This window comes from Trachemys scripta, chromosome 20, assembly GCF_013100865.1.
Source record: "Trachemys scripta elegans isolate TJP31775 chromosome 20, CAS_Tse_1.0, whole genome shotgun sequence".
NCBI classification, from domain to species: domain Eukaryota; kingdom Metazoa; phylum Chordata; order Testudines; family Emydidae; genus Trachemys; species Trachemys scripta.
Window position 1 is genome coordinate 15,383,009 of NC_048317.1, and position 21,886 is coordinate 15,404,894.

Below are 21,886 nucleotides of genomic sequence, written 5' to 3' on the forward strand. Positions count from 1 at the left end.
TTCTTTCCAGCGTGATCATTTTTATTGCTCTGAATAAAAAAATAAAGCAGCTCCTCTGAAGATGAAGTGGATTCTTTCCCTGGATTCCATTAAAGCAAAATTCCCCATTTAATACTGTACAATAGAAGAATAAAACAGAGCAATAAATTCCAGGCACAATTCTTATAAAAAGTTTGTCTATTTAGTTTTTCTGTATAAAAACAACCAAGAGAAACTGGACAGGAAATATACAAATCACTTACTGCATTTTAACACATTTGACAATAAACTGTAAGTGATTCTGGTAATGGCCAATAACCTCTTCGGCAGCTGAAAGTGGGAACACATGAAGCATCTTAAAAATTCCAACGATTTTAGACTAACGCATTTCCTACCAAAAATTCCCCTCTTCTCTTTGTGGGAGGAGCATCCAGATAAAGCTTCTCTGAAGCCTTGTTGGTTAAGACATAAATTTTGCTCTGCAAATGAAGCTGGCTTGACATTTTCCATTTCCATTACCACATGTGTCTGAAGGGGCTGGCATTGGTTAGAAGCAATTCAATTCTACTTCTGTAAACCAAAGGTGTCAAGGTCAAATATTAAAGCAGTCTTCTCATCTTCACTGGATCTCTCCCATATACAGTCTCTTGTCACTAGATGCAGAGAGTACTGTCAGGAGAGAGGGGGAGAGACCAAATCAAAACGTTAAGAGCCATTGGAGAGTTTAGCAGCAGACGAGTTAACACCCATTTGGATTTAAGTACCCATCTCACTTGTTCTCAATCTTGTGCCTATAAAGTAACTTTTGAACTAAAATGGTTTTCTCCCCAGCCTGCTTTTCAGAATTATTAGTTTACTGATAGCTAATCACATTTTGCATGTTCCTGATACCGACTGACATTTTTCTATCCCAAGTTACAATTGCAGGCATATCTCATATTAAGTTAGACACTATGTTTACACAGTTATTGCTGTTCTCCTTAAAAAAATACCGATCAAATGTCAAAGATGTTATTTTCTTTGCAAAAAAAATGTTCAGATCTCAGACATGTAAGTACGCTAATTCTGGTCGCTAGCCACTAGAGGGAGTAATCTCTTTATCAAAAGTCTCTATGGGCCATTATTCTTGTTTTCCGCAATAGTTATGAAACAAACAATTCAGCTGTCATCCCAACATAATAAAGCACTGAACCATCTTTAATTCAGACATAGTTGTTCAGTGGCTTCATGACAGATCTCAAATGCAGTGACCATCTCTCTAGACCTGCTGTCCCCGTTGCCCAGAGCAGGCTCCCATGCAAGTCAATTGGAGATTTTCTTGTGTAAGGATTACTGGTTCAGGCCCATAATCTCAGCACTCTTTGGAAGTCTGTGTGCCTCCGCATGCAGAGGTGTGAGGGTCTTGGAGGAAGGGAGTGGTTTACAAGATTAACTCCCTTTGATGTTAACAGGAGTCACTCTCATAAACCCTTGCCCACGGAGGGGACAGATCGCTTGTTTATTTTTCCAGATGAATGATTGAGTCACAAAGCGGTACTTAGCTGGATGCAATCACAAACAACAAACCCCCTCTGTGGAGAGAAAGATTGCTCTGTGCTTTTAGCACCTTCTCTGACCTGGAGACAGAACAATGAATAACCGAGGAACAAACCCATAATTCATGGCACTGAATTCCCACACCCAACCTTCGGTGGAGATTTTCATTCCTGGGAAAAATGCATTTACAGGGGTGACACGTGTTGATTTCCTGGGCAATGCAATGGGCGACCCAGCCCATGATAACTAGGAGTCTTTGTTTCCATGGAAACAATGCAACCCTGAAGACCTGTCTGTACTACAAAGACGACTGTACTAAGAAACAGGTGTTAGGAATTGGCTCAGCTAACCCAGTGCTGGCACAAGCACAGGGAGGGCATAGTGTGATTATGACGGTTTTCAAAACCATCTAGCAGATGGAGTTAGATCTCCCCTCCCCCCACCGAATCTGGGTACCACGGAGACTATCAATACCTCCTGGAACAGGTAAAAGGTCACCTCACATGCACTTGAATTTGCATGTGTGTTAATTTCCAGAGCTTCCCCTTTATGTTTGAGAATGCTGTGAGGGGAGCTCAGCCCAGGTGAGGTGAAGAAACGTACAGAAGGTTTTATTATGCTGCTTGCTGGTGACAGCATTGCTGCTTGCAGAAACCCTACAGCACGGTGCCCCTCTCTTGGGCTCTGAGGGAGTCCTACACTTAGCGTACAGGCTTAGAAATATTTCAGCAGCACTCGGGCTCATTTCCCCAGAAGACTAGAGCTTCATGACAAATCAATAAGACTTACTAATTGGTTCCTCTGGATGGAAAGCCACCTCGTTTACTGAGCCAGCATGGCCTGGCAGCTTGTAGAGAATTCTCCTGGAGGTTGTATCCCACACATAAACAAACCTGCAAGACACAGTCGTTATGAGGGCGAAAACTGCCTGATGGCAGGACTTCAGAAAGGAAAGAAACTTCCAGCCCCCAATTTGTCTAGGTTTCTTGGTAACTTACATTTCCGCAGCTACACTTTAATAGTTACAATTGTCTTCCAACTTTAACATGCCAAGAGACTACTTCGGAGATGAAAATCTGCCATTACCAGGCACAGACAAAAGAAAGGGTTAGACAGCGAGCAGCAGCCTGGGCAGGGGTGAGAGCCCTTCTAGGGCATTTCAGACAGGAGGCAAATGGCTGGAATTACATGCCACAGAGCCCCTGTGCACCCATCCATAATAATTTCAGATGAAGTGGCATATGGGACGGGAGGAGTGTCAGTGGGGATTTTATCTGAGCGCCAATGCCCCAGCATGCTAGTACAGGGCACTGAGAACCCGATGTGCAGGGTCTGGATGAGACCAGGTCTGAGCTCCTGACTTTTGGCGGTTACGTAACTCTTCGGAAGAGCAGAGATGCTCACCCCAGTGTCCTGGGGAAGTCCCCGGTTACCATTCCGCCTGCCTACAAATTCATCCTGAAATTTCAGCTGGATCGCAGCATTTTCCACGGTTTGTGACAAACTATTGTGTAGCACAGCTGTTTGCTGCTAGACAGCTGCCGCCCAGCAGCACCCCGCAGCAGTCACTATCAGCGAGCGTGTCAGTGCACTTTGGGATGAGCGCTGCTATAGAAAGACAGGTTGTTCCACCAAGGAATGGCTGATTATTTCCCACTAAAACCAACTCTTGATACAGTTTAATTCCTCCCAGTTAATAACGTTTATAGACGGATTTCTATCTCCTAAACGGTTACAAAGTCAGGATTCACTTCCCAGTGGCAGTTTCTGAGGGGGTTGATCAGATTTTGTGAAGCCCTTTTGTTAATCTCTTCCTAGTCTCCATCCCCCATCCCGGTTTGCATCATTTCTGGGTCCTGTCCGGCTGTGCCACCTTGGCTGAAGGACACTGTGAAGGAGACACTAGAATATTTCCATGTGATGGGTCAGAAATTAACTGCTGGCAGTATGAGTAGTTCAGCTTTTAAGCAGATTATGTTTACAAAGAGAACTTCTTTTGAGGAAAAAAAGCCCACTGCAAATCATGCTACAGCCAAAAATGCAAACTGGCCAATGCCTGAAATGTATTATTGTAAATATGGTTCATTTATGTGTCATTTGCTGCCAGTCTGGCTGAGCGAGTAGCTGTTCAGCGAATGCCCAAGTTTCACTGGAAGATGTGACCCTAGCTAGAGTGAGATTTTTACGGGTTATTGTCAATCAGAATGAGAAAGGGCTCTAAGCAAAGTATTATAAACCAGGCAAAACCACAATGTGTCCCACCTGAATAACTTTCTTTCAGATACACCAGAACTGCTTTATCATGTGAAACGCCATCATTACAGTGTTCACATCTTAGAGAATTCACTGAAGTGGGCTCAGGAAAGCTGCCAGTTATGGACTAAATTTAGACTGCTCTCTTCTGCTTTGGCACGGAAATGCTAACAGTCAGAAGAGCTCTTCGTGGACATCACCAGCCTCTCAAACTAATTCTGCTAGCTGGGGGAAAAGTTCTGATGTGGCAGTAATTGGCTAGGCTGAATGAGAAGGCTGGCTCACTGCTCTGCATCATTACATCTATCAAAAGGGACATTGCAAAGAATGAGGGCACAAAGGACAACCAGACAAGCAAAACTGCATAAAGGCAACCTACAGTGTTGTACTACTCAAACAGGTCTCTCTGCAAAAGGCCCCAGGGACCCCATATTTATCTCTCTCCAAATCAGAGGTGCTCTGTTTAAAAGTCTCTTCTGCCCGCCCTGCAAACTCAGCCTGAGATCTGAGGGCCAAGCCGCCACCAGCCCACCATTTCTGGCTTATGTATTACCAGTAATCGAGAGTCAACAAATCCTTACTTACAGCTGTTCGATCTCACTGCCGTCTATATGGTTTCACAGGAGTGACAGGGGGCAGAATTGGGCCTTGTAATTAGAAATTTAAACAACTCTTAGCTGACAGAATCCAGCTCCCTCTCCCAGATGTGGGTTGCTCCACAGGGTTAACTTATTTTTGGTCAATTAAGCAGGTAAGTCCTACTCTGGATATGCACATAGAGCAGATCTGCTGAGCAAGCCATAGTCACTTTCCAGACTGGAACCACACTTTACCTGCTTCATTAAAGCTCTTTAAAGAGAAAAAATATGCTCTCCACAAGCCTGGGTAAGTTCTGAACCCTTATTTAATGCAGCATCCATTTAAACTAGAGTATAGCTATTTCAACTGAGTAGGTGAGAGCTGTGACAAATCTTTGCTCCAATATTCTCCCTGTTATCTATTTTCATTAATGCTGTGGAAGAGGCAAGGCACTTTTAATTGCTTCTTTTAGCCACAACCAACTCTTGAAGGCTCAGCAAATAGTTATTTTACAGGCATAAGGCTCTCCAGCTAAATTTAGTCATCTTGAGGGTCCATGTAATGTAGCAGGAAGCCTCATTACTTGGCAGCCAACTTTTACACCTCATAAAGGCAGAATCATTATTTTCACCTTTTTTTTTTTTTTTTTTTTAAGTCCTGGTAGGAAACCAAACATTTTGCAGATGTGCAGACAGAAATATTAGTGGAACAGTATTCTGACAAGTCCAGAATACAGTGTCCACCTCGTGGCAGGACAGATAGGACCACATGCACTTGATTATACATTACACACAAAGTTAATTTCAGTTTGTGGGACTTCACCCTGCACCCATGGAACTAATCTAACAGCCTGTAGTTTTAACCGAGTCACCCTGCTGCGCTGTCCAATCAAGGACCAGCCGTAGCTCTAGCTGTGTTAATAAATAGCAGCTGTTTTACTGTCTAAGCAATAACAGCATTAGCATTTCATGGAGCAGCACTTGGAGGAAGCATCACACAAAGGTTACTCAGTCTCTCAGCTGTTCTGTAATTTGATCACGAAAGGACCATGTTTGTCTGGCATTGTAAGTCCTTTGCAAACCCCATTCGGTTAGTGCTGAAGGTTTTGTTATCCTCCAAGTATAACTGCACGTCATGTAACAAATACAGGATGGATACTATTTTACCAAGTACGTTCCCATTGTTACATTACAGTGCAGTATATTGTGCTAGGACTGCAGCTTCATTCTCAGCTCTGCCCTTGGGCTCATCGCTGGTATGTGCCATCTGGAAAACGAGTCTAACCGAATTTACCTCACGGGGTAGGCCCAGCTAGTGATTGTCAAGTGCTTTGGGATGGAAGGTGCCAGAGAGAAGCACAATGATTCAGTTTTACCTGTCTGCTGATCCGCCGGCTATTTTACTCCCATCTGGTGACCAGGAGCATCTCAGAAGGTTCTGCAAATCAAACAGAAATGGAACGGTGCGCATTTATATGAGAAGTTTTTGGTTCCCCCCTTTGTTTGAAATAACGTCACCATGGGATTTTAAATATCACAAAGCACACTTTAATGATCTCCTTTTGGAAGAGAAGCCTGGAGTTAAGAGATTGTATTTTATGGCTGGAAACATCCAGAGCCTTGTTATTTTACACAAAGTAGAGACTAAATGTAGAAAATATTTAATTTACAGCTAATTATAGCTGAATTGAGCAAAGAAAGCCAGTTACTGCAGCTTTAATTGGAATCCCCCTTTACACATTAATTTTACCCCTAGTCCTCATTAAATCTTTTCTAGTTTATATTTTGGAGTTTATTAATTTGTCTGTAAATTGTTTTTTAGACAGCTGCAGTGTTTCATTAACAAGCACTGTTTCGGTTAGGAGCACACTCACCTTCTCAAAATTATGCACATTCCCCTGGAATATCTTCACACATCTCTCTTTAGGGGCAAACGGTCGCACATCCCAGATTCGAACTGTAATGGAGCACACAAGAACATAAGAATGGCTAGACTGGGTCAGACCAAAGGTCCATCTAGCCCAGTATCCGGTTTTCCCACAGTGGACAATGCCAGGTCCTTCAGAGGGAATGAACAGAACAGGCAATCATCAAGTGATCCATCCTGTCGCCCATTCCCAGCTTCTAGCAACAGAGGCTAGGGACACTTCAAAACATGGTTTTGCATCCCTGCCCATCATGGATGGACCTATCCTCCATCAACTTATCTAGGTCTTTTTTGAACCATGTTATAGTCTTGGACTTCACAACATCCTCTGGTAAAGAGTTCCACAGGTGGACTGTGTGTTGTGTGAAGAAATACTTGTTTGTTTTAAAACTGCTGCCTATTAATTTCATTTGGTGTCCCCTAGTTCTTGCGTTATGAGTAAATAACACTTCCTTATTTACTTTCTCCACACCAGTCATGATTTTCTAGACCTCTATCATATCCCCTCTTAGTCATCTCTTTTCCAAGTTGAACTGTCCCAGTCTTTTTAATTTCTCCTCAGATGGAAGGTGTTCCATATCCCTAATAATCTTTGTTTCCTTTTTCTGTATCTTTTCCAATTTCAATATATTTTTCTTGAGATGGGACGACCAAATCCACAAGCAATATTCAAGATGTGGGTGTACCACAGATTTATATAGAGGCAATATATTTACTATCTTATTATCTATCCCTTTCCTAAGGATTCCCAACATTCTGTTTGCTTTTTTAACTGCCGCTGCACATTAAGTGGATGTTTTCAGAGACACAATGACTCCAAGGTCTCTTGCTTGAGTGGTAACAGCTAATTTAGACTCCATCATTTTGTGTGTACAGTTGGGGTTATGTTTTCCAATGTGCATTACTTTGCATTTATCAACATTGAATTTCATCTGCCATTTTGTTGCCCAGCCACACAGTTTTGTGAGATCCCTTTGTAACTCTTCGCAGTCTGCTTTGGACATCTGTCAGCAACTAGCTAAAGATCATTAGTTATTGTACCATACAAAGCGACGATGTGAGCGGTCATCTCCACAAATGAGTGTTAAGTTATTTAAAACAAAAAAGGATTAAAAGTATTTCTGGTAGTATATTTAAGCTATTACAAGTATGTTCAAACCATCTTAGCTCCTTGGCTAAACCCATAAGAAACAGGAAATTCAGAACAAAGGGCTGAAATTCCATCCTTCCTTCAGTACCTTGTGCCAAGACATTACCAGGTTCTCTAAACCGGAGGCTATTTTAGATCAGTAAACCCTGAAACACTCATTCCAATTCATTGTGCTTGGGGTGTCAGCCGAACTATCTGGCTCTTGCAATGCTGAATATTACGGAATCAGAGACAGCAGGATAGATTTGGGTCAGCTAACTTAGGTCTTGACAAGGTGGGGTTGTTCCTCCCTGAATATCCACAGTGCTTTCCACTCCTACGTCATTTGTGTTGGGGTCTCCCTCGCTTCACTTTGAAAAGATGACGAGCCCTCCCTCTGCAGTCACCCTTTTCATGAAAAAGCATCATTGAAAGCAGAAAGTCACTATAACTGGAATTATCCCTTACACACACACTATCGTCAGTCTATCAAACAAGTTCAGCCTAGATCTTCCTTTGATCCTTTGGCACCCAATTACACTGAGTTATTCCTCTCACAATAATATGCAATCCCACTCCTTAACCAGCTGTAGCTCTCAGTGGTGTGAGCGCTACCCACATGGCTGCGCTCAGATTCCTACAATGGCAAGCTGTGGCAATTACCTGTGTTGTCCATTGCGTTGGAAAGCAAGTAAGAGCCTTCTGAACTCAAACTGAGGCCGGTCACCGAGTCGGCATGCCCTCTCATTGTGTACGTTAGTTTGTTCTGGCGAAGGTCCCATACCTTTAAGAAAAGCGCACGGTATTGTCATTTGGTTCTCCATGTAAGGAAGCTGCAATGCAATTGGTAAGAGTGGAAGAAGCTGGCCTGACCGCTCTGGAGGCTGAACCCACAGAACTGGTACATCACAGGCAGCAACAGCGCAAAGTTCTGCTCACCATTTGTCTCAAGCCTGACCTAGAGAGACAGCTGCAAAGGCCTCCTTGTTGGTCCTCTCACCAGAGTCTAATTAGTGCAAATTGTGATGCACACGCCTACCCCAAGAGAACTGACTGGGACCTCAGTCCTCAACTATTTTCACACAGGCCACTGAACAAAAGAGTCATGAGCTGGGAACAACTCTCACTCACTGATGGGCTGGATTGGAACTGGTGAATTAGAAGAATTAAGTCTGCACATCTGTCCCAGGCATGGGATGTATGGCTTCATATACTTCCTGCCCAAGGTACCCCTGCTTTAGGCAGTAAGGAGCTAGATGCTGGCAGCAAAGTGACATAGACAATCATCACATGGTCAGTGATAACCCTACCAACACTTTGGAGCTACAAACTGTCTGACAGAGAGGGGGCATGGCGGCCAGGACCCAGAGGCTGTGCTCTGTTCTCCTTGAAAAAAAGAGATCGTGGAACCCTTAAGCTTCAAATGGTCAGCCAGAAATGACGTTGCTCTAGTGCTTCATCTCCGTGACAGCCCCTTCACCAGGTCAGCACTCCCCATGCCTAGCACTGACTTGCCCAGGCCCTAGATAAGATGGAGACACCACCACCAGCTGTGCTATATAGTCATGTAAGAACTGTTCTGCAGACCACATAACTCAAAAATAGCTGATCACGGTTTCATTTAAACTAAATGTGAGCTTAGCAGACATCTTAGTACCAGCCTGTCCCTATCTTACCTAACAGAATCACCTCCTAGTAGGAAACTGGAGCTGGGTTTGCAGAGGCTAAGTTTATCACAGAAGCCGCTCAACACCGCCAAATCAGTCTGGCTCTTTAGGAAAAACGTGGAAGTCTGACACTTAATACAAGATGAATATAATCAAGGCTAGCCCACTACCATATCATGCCCATTACCCACATCATCATCTGGGCTAACATAAAAGGTTTGGGGAGTCTGTTTGGGATAGTTACAATAGGAAAGTGCAAGTAAACAGTCAACATACCTTGATATCGTTGTCTATGCCTCCGGATAGAATCTGATCACTGGTGTCATTGAAGGTCACTGCTAATACCTGGTAAGTGTTCTGAAATGTCTGGACAGCAGCTTTTTTACGAATATCCCACAGCTGAAGGGACACAGAAAGCAAACGTTTTTAAAGTTATACGCACACCACACATTTCACAGTACAGCTAAGGAGTCAGATCGGTACCCCCCACATTGTCAAAGTGCTCAAGGGCTGAATTTGGGGGAAGAACACGTGGAGGATCTCTACAGGACAGATGAAACCTGTTGTCCTGACACAAATATGTATGTTTTCAAGTGGCGGGGAGAGACAGGGAAAAATCAGACTGCATTTTTTCCAAACCTTAAAACTAAGTTCACTACAAAGCACCACATAAAGCACATGAAAGCTGAGGGGGGACATGACAATAGTCTTCAAATATGTAACAGGTTGTCACAAAGAGGATGGTGATCAAATTGTTCTCCATGTCCACCAAGAGCAGGACAAGAAGCAATCAGTTCAGATTGCAGCAAGGGAGATTTAGGTTAGTTATTAGGAAAAACTGGAACACGTTACCTAGGGAGGTTCTGGAATCTCCATGACTGGAGGTTTTTAAGAACAGCTGAGACAAATACCTGTCAGGGATGGTCCACTTCACTCTGCCTCAGTGTGGGGCTGGAGGGATGAACTAGATGACCAATTGACGGCCCATCCAGCCCTATATTTCTATGATGCTGTATAAATGTAACTCCATTCCCCAAAGAGGATCTAATAATGTAGGTTAGACTGCTTTAATATGGACACTTCTGTGGTGCCTTAGTAATGCCTGCCCAAATGGCGGTGATGGGGTTTGGGGCAGGGGGAAGGAGAACAGTATTTATCTTTTAACTGTTTAGTTGTTAGCTGGTGAATTTATAAGAGCATAATTAAGGACAGAACTGAACACACTCAGCAGCTCTGATCCAGGAAAAATCTAATTTAAAAACCCCTGTCTTGATTCACAAAAGGAGCCAGCCATTTTCCAGGTTTAGTCTCATGTTCTTTTCTAGAATTTTGATTTTAGTTTTAACAATCTAGTCCTGTTTATCCAAAACATTTCAGGGCCAGTATATATGAGGATAACTGAGGAAGTTAATGGGTAAGTGACTCAGGCTGGGATTTGGTTCAGAGGCAATTCTGGATGAAGTGGTCTCAGATGAACAAAATTTTACTCAAGTGGTTTATTTAATTAGTTATTTTTGCAAAGGTCACCAAAGCTGAATGTCCTTTATTCAGATGGGTCATCTAGCGTTCATAGATTCTCTATCACTGCAAAAGTCAGCCCATACAGAAGTACTGACCTTTACTGTTCCATCATCGCTGCCTGTACAAACGAGCTGGGGTCCCCGCCTCGCTGGATAACAGGAGTTAACAAATGATGTGTGCCCCTTCAGCCTTTTCACTCTTTCTCCAGTCTCACTATCCCACACAGCTACTGTTTTATCTGTGGATGCTGAGAAGAGCATGCTGGTTGGGGGGAAAAAAGACAACACAGCTATGGAATCTTGAAGGGTGATAAAATATCTGCCCCAACCCCTTTTGGGGGTCTACAAACACAGCCAAGTCTAGGGGTTAGAAAATTAAGCAGACGTTAGCTAGAAGACTAAGCCCAATACTCAGAGGCTGATATCAAAAGATGGCTCGAGATTTTGTAGCAGGACCAAGGGGTAGCATGATGGTGAAAAGCCCATTTTGAATATATCTTGCAATCCAATTACTGGAGGGGTGTCTGCTGGCTTCCTGCCAGTTTTCATCTCCTTGACATTGCTTGGGATAATGGTGAAGGGGGAGGGACATCTTTTGTAAAAACCTCAGATAGTGTTGGATAATTTGGGAAGCTGTCCCTACCAGTCAACTTCTCCTTCCCCATCTTTCTTTCCTCATCCCGAATCTCTCCTCCATTCTCTCTTTCACATTGAAAGTCCCCCATCCACTTTCTCACAGATTTGCTTGCTAGGGATGGGACAGAATGCCTAGGCTTTAGATCTTCTGCTCCCCATCCATGGGCCTTGGAACTTGTCACGTTGACTTTACTCTTTGCTCCTGCTCTCTAGAACCGACGTAATATGTTGAGATATTTCGGGGAGGTGCAACCATTGCTTCTCCTCTTGGCTGGTGGCTCTGAAGAGGAGCTGGAGAGCAGCTTACATTCTCCACAGCAAGTATCCCCCTTGCCAACTACAAGTATCTTTTACCCAAGATCTTTTACTACCTCTACCCAAGACCTAAACAACATGACCTTCATTTAGCAGCTTCTTTCATGCAAACTATTTCCCAAAACATTTTGCAGAGTTCATTCAGAAACAGCAGCAAGGCAGGCTAATGTTAGGTCAAGTCAGTTTCATCTGATATTTACCTGCCATCAGTGTTATAGTGCAACTCCATAACTGCTCCACTGTGTCCCTTCAGGGTGGCAAAATTATCACAATCCCCATACACATGCCACAGCACTGTAAAAAATAAACCAAACAAACCCAAAACTATGTTTTAATACCAATTTGTCCAAGTAACTATAGTGACACTTCCTGAGCTCTCTAAAATAAAGCACCTATAGGATTCAGCACCATCTCCAAACCCAAGTATTTACTCTGTGCCTTTAAATGGTCAATGCAAGTTCCATGTGAGAGAGATGGCTGAAATTTGAAATATACCTTAAATATTGGTTTGTGTGTGTTCTTAAACCAAGCTGGATAAGGGAAGCACATTTTAGTAAATACCTCCATTGCCTCTCCAAGTCTTAATATTTTTCTATTTTGGACATTCGTATGTTTATGAATGGTACGGTAAAATTTGCTTTTTTGGCCACCTGTCAGTGGCAGTTAAGAACATGGAAATTGTGATAATGACCCAGGATAGTATCAGATTCTTCAGAGGAAGGTGGAAGAAACTCTATAGTGGACAATTAAGGAACAGTCTGCCCATAGTGGATTAGAGAAAATTTTCCCCATCAATGAGTGGTTGCCTCATGCCCAGAAGCAGGAAGGTTTATTTCCCTTATAAATATGTATTCTAACGTAAAAGTGGATGACTTCCATATAAATATAAAATCTTTTCTAGAATTCTACTAGGCTCAATGGCATGTTGTTGCAGTGAGTTCCACAGGTTAATTATCCATTGCGTAGAAAAGTATCTCCTTTCATCACTTTTGAGTGTCATATTGGCTCCTGTATTATAAGTGTCAATAGAAGCCTCTGTTTTAACTTTCCTATACCCTTCATTCTGTTACAACAGAAAAACTTCAAAACCAGACTCCAAGGAGAGACTGCTGAGCTAGAATTGATATGCAAACTAGACACAATCAACAAAGGATTGAATAAGGACTGGGAATGGCTGAGCCATTACAAACATTGAATCTATCTCCCCTTGTAAGTATTCTCACACTTCTTATCAAACTGTCTGTACTGGGCTAGCTTGATTATCACTTCAAAAAGTTTTTTTTCCTCTTACTTAATTGGCCTCTCAGAGTTGGTAAGACAACTCCCACCTGTTCATGCTCTCTGTATGTGTGTATATATATCTCCTCAATATATGTTCCATTCTATATGCATCCGAAGAAGTGGGCTGTAGTCCACGAAAGCTTATGCTCTAATAAATTTGTTAGTCTCTAAGGTGCCACAAGTACTCCTGTTCTTTTTGTGGATACAGACTAACACGGCTTCTACTCTGAAACCTTCATTCTGTATACTTCTTAATTTAGAGAGGTGACAAATATATGGGGATGTGAAAGGAGCCCCAGATCAATCTTTCCTTATGTAGAAGGATTTCCCATCACTTTATATGCCTGTTTGTATGAATATGGATTTAATTGCATGTTAAAAACAACAGTAAAAAAAAACAAACTATAACAGTACTATGCTGCTACTCACAAGAGTTAGCGTAAGGCATAATCCTGTAACAAGGATCGGCAACCATTGGCACGCGGCCCATCAGGGTAAGCCCCTGGCAGGCCGCGCCGGTTTGTTTACCTGCCGCATCTGCAGGTTCGGCCGATTGCAGCTCCCACTGGCCGCAGTTCGCCGTCCCAGGCCAACGGGGGCTGCAGGAAGCGGCGCGGGCCGGGGGATGTGCTGGCCGCCCTTCCGGCCAAAGGTTGCTGATCCCTGTCCTATAAACTCACAGCCTTACATGGGAAAGTTGCACTGGTATAACCCTACGTGTTAATTTAAACCAGGAATTTTCAAACTGGGGGTCCCTAGCTGTCAGCCTCCACTCCCAAAGCCCACTTCACCTCCAGCATTTATAATAGTGTTAAATATAAAAAAAAAAGTTTTAATTTATAAGGGGGAGGAGGGTTGCACTAAGAGGCTTGCTGTGTGAAAGAGGTCCCCAATACAAGAGTTTGAGAACCGCTGATTTAAACTGACATAGTTAAACTGATGCAAATTCCTCAGTAAAAACTCTTCAGTATAAGAATGGCTTCTTCTGGTTTAGTTTAACTCGACTAAGAACAAGATTAAGTTAAATTGAAATGAACCACTTTTAAAGCAAAATAAGAGCATCTACACTGGCTTTGCACCAGTCTAAGTATATCAATTTAAAAAACAGATTTAAATTTAACTTGTGTAATTTTCCAGTGTAGACAAGTTCTAAATCAGGGGTTCTCAAACTTTTGTACTGGTGACCCCTTTCACATAGCAAGCCGCTGAGTGTGACCCACCTTATACATTAAAACACTTTTTAATATATTTAACACCATTATAAATGCTGGAGGTAAAGCGGGATTTGGAGTGGAGGCCGACAGCTCACGACCCCCCATGTAATAACCTTGTGACCCCCTGAGGGGTCCTGACCCCCAGTTTGAGAACCCCTATTCTAAATCAAATAAATGTGCCAGTCCTCCTGACTGAAAGATGCTCAGTGTGGGCTCTGAGAGACTGCCAAAGAGACTGAGTTCAATAATAATTCTGTTGTTAATGTTGCCAAGTTCCACTTCAGAAAATGAGAGCAAGAACAATCCCTCCAATACTGACTGATGTGGTGGGGTACCAGGTGAGAGACAGGCTCTCTCATGAGTGGGTCCCAGATGATTTTAGGTCACCAACACTTTGAAATATTCTTAGAAGTACATAAAAGGTCAATGCCAAGCTATCAGCATTTTGTGCTCACAACAGCTCACTCCATAGGCATTTGAATGCACAGAAAGCAGTTTACAGCAACACTGGATTTTGTCAGAAAATTAGCTCATATCACAAACTACCGATCATCACAAACTCACAGATGAGTCGGTCAAATCCGGCAGATGCTAAAGTGGCTCCATTAGGATGAAATTTGCAACAGTAAACTTCTCCTTCGTGTCCCGAGAGCAGCATTATGGGTGCCTGGAGGGAGGAACATCGTGGAGGGCCCTAAAACACAAAGGAGATGCAGAGAGAGATAATGAAACACATGAACCAGAATGTTTGTGGTGTGGGGAAGTAGGATAGGACAGAAAAAAAAATCATAACTCCCTTACTGGTTTTACGACGCTAACATTTCCACTTCTCCGTCCCCATTTCCCAAAGAATCTCAAAGCACATATCAAACCCCACAACTCCGCTATGGGGCGGTAAGTACTGTCCCCATTTTACAGATGTGGAAACTGAGGCACGGTGCGGTGAAATAACTTGTCTAAAGTCACATCGCAAGTTGGTGTCAGTATAAATATTACAACCGTAGGAACGACACGAAGACGCTAAACCAGATTATAACAGGAGTCCAGAGACGGGTGCTGGGTAACTGCTCCCCTGCCCCCAGGGCTCTCCTGTGAGGGGTCCAAGTCTGCCCCCCCTTGCTCAGGGTGCACGGGAAGGCACACAGGGACACAGGGAAGGAGCTGGGGGCGCTGCGGGGCACAGACACGGCGCCTGGAGCGGCCCGTCCCGGCAGTGGGAACCCGGGGCCAGGCCTGGCACTGAGTGACCCCCACCCCCGCGAGGGGAGGGCACGTGCTGTTGGCGGGGGACGCAGGGAGGAAGGGGGGGGGTAGCGGGGGGGGCAGGGACCCTGGGCCGGGACTCACCGCCTGCAGCAGCGCCCCCGGAGGCGGCGGCCCCCCGCCCGGGCCGGGCCCCAGCAGCAGCTCGTGCCGGGGCCGCTTGGCCGCCGCCGCCACCAGCGCCAGCTCCGGGCCCGGCCCCTTGCGCTTCTGCTGCTCGATCATCGCCGCAGCTACTCAGCCCCGGGGCTCCGAGCCGAGCTAGGCCTCAGAGGTTTGACACCGGAGCAGCCAAGCTCCGCCCCCGTCCTCCACCCATTGGACGGAACGGCCCAGTTTCCCCGCTCTGATTGGTTGCGAGCGCCCACCGCGCCACCACCTTCTTTTCAGGGCGCTGATTGGGGAGAGCGGGCCACGCTGGGAAGCGGATTCGCGGAGGGAGTTCTAGCATCGAGCGCGCCCATTGGCTGCGGGGGTGACGCTCAGGAGCATGCTGCGTGGTGATTGGCGGGTGCCGGGTTCCTCAAGCTCGGTTGTACCGGGGCGCGGGCGGGATAGCGGCGACAGAGGCGCCCTGGGGTGAGTGAGGTGGGGGGGCAGCGGGGCTGGCCGGGGGCTCAGTGGGGAGCTGAGGCACTGGGGGCAGCTGCGGCCCGGGGCGCTGCCCGCTCGGGCTGCGGGGCACCTGCTGGCCCCGGTTACGGCCCGTGTGCTCGGCGCTGTACAGACCCAGCTGGCCCCGCCCCGGGGGCTCGCCGGAAGCGCTGGCTGTGGGCGCTGGGCGGTATCGAAGAGGGGACGGTGGTTGTGTCCGCGTGTTTCCTGCGAAGCCCAGCTCGTGGAGCCAGGGAGGAGCCTGGAAACGTGACCCGAGCGCAAGCGGAAGGGGGAGAACCGGCGCGCAAAGGAAAAGCCTCCCAAACGCGGTGTCCCGTCCCGCACGGGCGTGGCGGGTGTTAACCCCGTCTAGTGATTTGGGGGCTCGGGACTGATCCGTTTGTAACGGTTGGGGTTGGCAGTACTGGAGGGGCCGCAGTGGTTCCTTGTCTGGGTGAGAGCGAGCCCCGTGGCTGAGCCAAGCATGCAGAAAGCTCTAGGCGGGCCCTCGGCCTTTTAAAGGGTGACGGCTTAGACAAGGAATTGCGGGGTCTCTTTATAGACTCATAGACTTTAAGGTCAGAAGGGACCATTATGATCATCTGGTCTGACCCCCTGCATGCTGCAGGCCACAAAACCGTCCCTACCCCTTCCCTGGACTCTGCTGATGAAGTCCCCAAATCCTGTGTCTTAGTGACTTCAATTGGCAGAGACCCTCCTGCTAGCGATCCCTGCCCCATGCTGCGGAGGAAGGCGAAAAACCTCCAGGGCCTCTGCCAATCTACCCTGGAGGAAAATTCCTTCCCCACCCCAAATATGGCGATCAGTAAGACCCCGAGCATATAGGCAAGAGTCTCCAGCCTGACTCTTGTTAGCAATTATACTGTTTACCTACCATTGCTTGGTATTCCTCAGCTAATATGTTTTACCATTAAACCATTCCCTCCATAAACTTGTCTAACTTAATCTTAAAACCAGACAGGTCCCTCGCCCCCACCGTTTCCCTCGGAAGGCCGTTCCAATATTTCACCCCTCTGACGGTCAGAAACCTTCGTCTAATTTCAAGCCTAAACTTCCCCACGGCCAGTTTATATCCATTTGTTCTCGTGTCCACATTAGTACTAAGCTGGAATAATTCCTCTCCCTCCTTTGTATTTATCCCTCTGATATATTTAAAGAGAGCAATCATATCCCCCCTCAACCTTCGTTTTGTCAGACTAAACAACCCAAGCTCCTCCAGTCTCCTTTCATACGACAGGTTTTCCATTCCTCTGATCATCCTAGTGGCCCTTCTCTGCACCCGTTCCAATTTAAGTTCATCTTTTTAAAACATGGGAGACCAGAACTGCACACAGTACTCCAAATGAGGTCTCACCAGCGCCTTATACAACGGAAGCAGCACCTCCTTATCCCTACTAGATATACCTCGCCTAATGCATCCCAAGACCGCATTGGCTTTTTTCACCGCCACGTCACATTGTCGACTCATAGTCATCCTGCGGTCTACAAGAACCCCTAGGTCCTTCTCCTCTTCCGTTACTTCTAACCAATGCGTCCCCAGCTTGTAGCTAAAATTGTTGTTAGTCATCCCTAAATGCATGTATCAGGGGGTAGCCGTGTTAGTCTGTATCTACAAAAACAACAAGGAATCTGGTGGCACCTTAAAGACTAACAGATTTATTTGGGCATAAGCTTTCGTGGGTAAAAACCTCACTTCTTCAGATGCATGGAGTCTTTTTGTTTACGTTCTGGTTTTTAGGCGTGTGTCGTAGGTAGTAGTGAAGGGAGCAGATTATAATCACCCTAAATACAGTTGCTGAAATAAAATACGTATGTCTGAGGGTGCTGAATTCTGAACATGGGGCGAAATTGGCAAGGTATTATCAGAGCCAATTTACAGTCATGGGTACGTATTTTGCTGTATCTGCCTAGGCCACTTAGTATTTGTGGTCCTCTTCATACATACACCTCAAAGAGCTTTCCAAAGGAGGGTATCGTATCACACTTTTATAGAAACTGAGGCACAAACTTGTGACCTTCTTATGATTACACAGCATCCTATTAGCAGCTGTATCATAGAAGAATCTAGGTCTTCTGGTTCTTTGGCTTGTCTACCCACTGGATTGTACTGCCATAATATATAGCGTGAGCACCAGATACTATAGTAATGGATATTCAGAAATTACTGTGACTGTAGTATGAGTGAAAGTGGGGCAGGTAAAAAAAAAAAAAAAAAAAACCTCTTGAGGAAGCCTTTCAGGGAGGTTTTTTATTACCAATGAAACAAATGGTGTCTGTCTTCATTTCAGTTATGAATGAAGGTTGCTCCACAGAGGGATAACATCTCATAAATGGAATCAAAGTAAGCTGCCAGGTTAGGAAAGAATTGTGGAGTGCATGCTCGTAGAAAACTTCCCAAATGAAGTCTATGAGACCTGAGACAACGGAGCCATTGCCTGAACTCTATGACGTCTTCCAAGGAGAGGTATGGATTGTCATTGCTTAGGGTCACAAAAAAGTACGGGAGACATGAATAGTGCAGGCCATTGAGAGAGGATTAGAGCCTTTCATTTTGAAATCACCAGTTCAGAGCCAGCCCTAATTACTTGCAACAAAGCTAAGTGACCTATGTGAAATGAGCTGCTATTGTGTACTCTGGTTCATAGAGAACAAGTGTCTTCATCACAAAAAGCCACTACCACCACAGCTGCCTCTGACTGACCCCTTGCTGGCATTCCCAGTATAGAGACTGAGTACATAGGCTATATAGAGAGAGAATTCCCCTCTCCCCCTTTAGGTTAGAGTTGATGCACATTGATAGGGCTGAGAAGAGGACTTTAGTCTCTTGAGCTGCTGCCTTTTACCAGCATTCTCAGATTAAAGAAAAATATTTAACACACTTTTTTGTAAATATCTTAACTAGTGTTTTGAGAACTGGTTGAGACTCTTATTGCAGGTGTTATTTCATTAGATGTCTTTAAAATAGAACTGATGGGTGAGCCACATTGCTAATGCAAACAGCTCCATTCTGAAGAGTAATAACTACTAATTTAAGAGGATTAGCTAAGAATGTGTATTCATAAACATGCTAGTCTTCTTGTAGGATGAGAAAAGCTGTCTTCAGAGAATTCATGCTGATTATTTCTCTCAGCCAAGTCTAATTTTTCAACTCAAGTGTGAGGGATCTGAAAATCTTATTGCTTTAATTTTGGTGTCATGTGGAGCTTGGGGATAAAGCTTTCCATCCTGCCTCATGCTGTGAAATACAAGAGACTTTAGCTTTTAAAAGTTGGAAACTGTCTTCAGTTTAATAGCTGCTATCAAGAATATTTGTTGCTGAATCTGGCACAACTAGAAGACCTGAATTGCAATACCTGGGGCTCCTGCCACCTATTGGTGCCTGAACTTAACATTAAAATGTACAGTGCCCTTTGTTTCCCATTCTTCTAGTTAAAAAGGGAAATGAGATCCTGTCTGCCTTGTTATGATCAAAAGAGCCCTGGGTACTATTTTCCCCCTTAAGAATGTTAAGAGGACAAAGGCTAGAATTCTAGGTGTCAGGGGACTGAGAATGAGTTAAAGCACCTCTCAAGTCTAGATTGGTTCAACTCCAACATCAGGCCCTGATTCCATAATAAAGCTCTGCATGGGTGGATCCATGCAGCGACTAATTAACTTCAGTGAAGTTCAGTGCAGGCTCAGGTGTCTATTTGCACAGAGTTTATTGAATAATTGGGGCCATAGTCAGCAGTGAGTGAAAGTCATTACCATCAGATGCTTGTTTGTAATAACTATGTGAAATTAGTTGGTGGCTCTCAGTGCAGGTACAAGTGGACAAGTATCCATTTCAAAACCACCTCTGCCACAATTGGCACTGACTGGTCTTTTGGGCAGTCTCATTAGAGAGGCCTAGGATAGAATAGAGCATGGAGGGAAGGGTTAATTCCCCCTTAATGTTAGGGTGAGTCCCTTCAGAGGCACGCTAGTTTGAAGATTTAGGGAAGTTTTTGTTGCCTGTCCATTGTCTGTTCCATAGATAAGCATAAGACTGTTTCCAAGCCTGTCAGTCTGGCCTCTCAACACTAAATTTACTCAAATGGTAAAATAGCGGAAAACAGAAGTTAAAAATATTGGCTCCTGCTGCTGAATATAGCAAATAGACTCTCTTTGAAAAATGTCATTTTTCAAGATCTGTCTGTAATCTCGCAGGGCAGAAAATAATCATCCTGTGCTTTTGTGTGTATCTGATGCAATACTGTTTGTTATGTAGCTCCCCAGTTCAAAAGCAGATAACCTGAAGCAGACTCATAGAAGGCAAATTAGAAACAGCTGAAACCAAATACGTGCATGCAAAGAGAGTGGGTTGAAGGGAAGGAGAAAATGAGACAGAAAATGGGTGTAATGTACAAGATTCTCTTTCAATCAATGGATATATTGATTTTCTTCACAGGTTGCTGCTGTAACAGAATATGGGGCATTTATAAAAATTCCAGGCTGCAGGAAACAAGGTTTGTTTCTAAGACTAGATTTTCAGATTTAGTTTCGTGCTGGTTTGTTAAATCATAAAATCCTCCCCTTGGAGAAGGACTTAACGTCTTAGAAAATGCTGCATAATGAGTTTGTTGCCCACCTCTCCCGAGTTGATTAAATCCCCCCAGTGTGGGGTTTGGCTTTTTACTGAGGTCTTGAATGTCTCCATTTATGCTACGTAAGGGCTCCAGATACAGTGATGGGGCTATATAAATGCTTGCATTAACACTGAATATATTCATTTAACATTTTTTCTGTAAATGAAAATAAGTGTGTTTCCAGGTGATTATAGGCTATGTTGGAGTGGCATTATAAGGCACTAGACTGGAGTGCAGTAATTCCCTACAGATTCAGGGCCCGAAACGCTTAATTTCTCCTATGAAATAGAATTCATAGATGGAAGGAAAATCATAATGGTAAATCATTGACTGCCGCACAGTCCAGGCTTTCTTGGTTATTTTTCATGTTTTTCCTATCAGTTGTGTGAAAGACTTGCACTAGCAGGTGAATCTGAGTATACAAGGGAAATAGTTAAACTGTACAGGAAATGATGTCAAATGCACAAGGTAAACAAACTGAAAAAGTATTAAATATCTTTTTCTCCGGTCTCTGCGTTGCAACGGTACTAGGGGGGTTACTCGTGACAAAAATAAGTGGAAAGTTTTCCGCGTCAACTGTGACACTAAAAAGAAAAAAAGACTGGGCTTTCCCTTGAGATGTGGTTATACCCTGAAAAATGACACTATGGGTTCAATAGTTAATCTTGCTTGGACAGTCCCACAACAAATGTCTAGTTTGTACAAGTTAAAAGGATTATTTTTCTACCTGCTAGTTCTGCAATGCCAAGCCAGAGTCTTCAAGTCAAGTTATGTTTTCTGCCTCTGGTGTTGTCAGCTTAAAAAAATGTGCTGCTAATGCCCGAAACAGAATAGCATCTTGTTTGTTCTCCCCCAGCTCTGTTAGGTCCACAGGATTGGCAGGAATTAAAACTTGTTTGTGCCTCTTAAATTAGCATCCTATCAGACAATGAAGGTGCTCTTTCTTTGAATTGTTTTTCTTACTTTTCTTACTAACTGCACTCTAAGATCTAAAATATGCAGCCTCCCATCTTCCCCTTCCCACGAGAGTGATTTGTAGTCAGAAGTAGTTGGCATTGGGTTTAATACAGTAGGGACCTAATCCTGCAGTCTTTATGGATGTCTACATTCCATTGAAGTCATGGAGACTTTTGGCCCAATCTTGCAGTACATACCACATGGCTGCAAGATTCCCATCTGCACAGAGCCTTTTGCTGCACCAGAACCTTAAATTTGCATGCACCTTGCTATGCACAAAGACTCGCAAGATCCAACCTTTGGGGGAAATTACACCAGTTCTATGAGATTGGAATGATATAAGCATTTTTTAGCTGTCAGGTTCTCATTTTGCAAGAGCTGTCCCGTTGTGAGTTTGGAGCAGATC

The 21,886-nt window shown here is 44.4% G+C and overlaps 2 protein-coding genes across 7 annotated transcripts in view; one reads left to right on the forward strand and one right to left on the reverse strand.

The window, feature by feature from the left end:
• SNRNP40 (small nuclear ribonucleoprotein U5 subunit 40) lies at positions 1-15,580 on the reverse strand. Its single transcript, XM_034754284.1, has 10 exons — positions 15,383-15,580; positions 14,600-14,729; positions 11,741-11,834; positions 10,686-10,851; positions 9,346-9,468; positions 8,066-8,186; positions 6,221-6,303; positions 5,723-5,784; positions 2,305-2,408; positions 1-648 (listed from the first exon to the last, which is right to left on the reverse strand). The coding sequence occupies exons 1-10, from the start codon at positions 15,521-15,523 to the stop codon at positions 599-601; spliced, it is 1,074 nt and encodes a 357-aa protein (XP_034610175.1). The 5' UTR covers positions 15,524-15,580; the 3' UTR covers positions 1-598.
• The window catches only part of ZCCHC17 (zinc finger CCHC-type containing 17), a 26,782-nt gene continuing 20,447 nt past the window's right edge, over positions 15,552-21,886 (forward strand). For 2 of the 6 annotated variants that reach the window (XM_034754285.1, XM_034754289.1), the window contains exons 1-3: positions 15,720-15,877; positions 18,205-18,380; positions 20,346-20,403. In XM_034754285.1, coding sequence (XP_034610176.1) covers positions 18,315-18,380; positions 20,346-20,403 — 124 coding nt within the window. In that variant the 5' untranslated portion in view covers positions 15,720-15,877; positions 18,205-18,314. Of the gene's footprint in view, positions 15,573-15,719; positions 15,878-16,114; positions 16,350-17,546; positions 17,802-18,204; positions 18,381-20,345; positions 20,404-21,886 lie in introns of those variants that run through there. The other 4 variants (XM_034754288.1, XM_034754287.1, XM_034754286.1 and 1 more) reach the window with 4 other exon arrangements.

Coding starts and splice junctions, on each gene's coding strand:
- SNRNP40 (XM_034754284.1), bottom strand. CDS start 15,523: ATGATCGAGCAGCAGAAGCGCAAGGGGCCGGGCCCGGAGCTGGCGCTG. Junction 10,852..11,740: donor CACTATAACACTGATGGCAG/GTAAATATCAGA, acceptor CCCCCCAACCAG/CATGCTCTTCTCAGCATCCA. Junction 5,785..6,220: donor ATGTGCATAATTTTGAGAAG/GTGAGTGTGCTC, acceptor TTTGATTTGCAG/AACCTTCTGAGATGCTCCTG.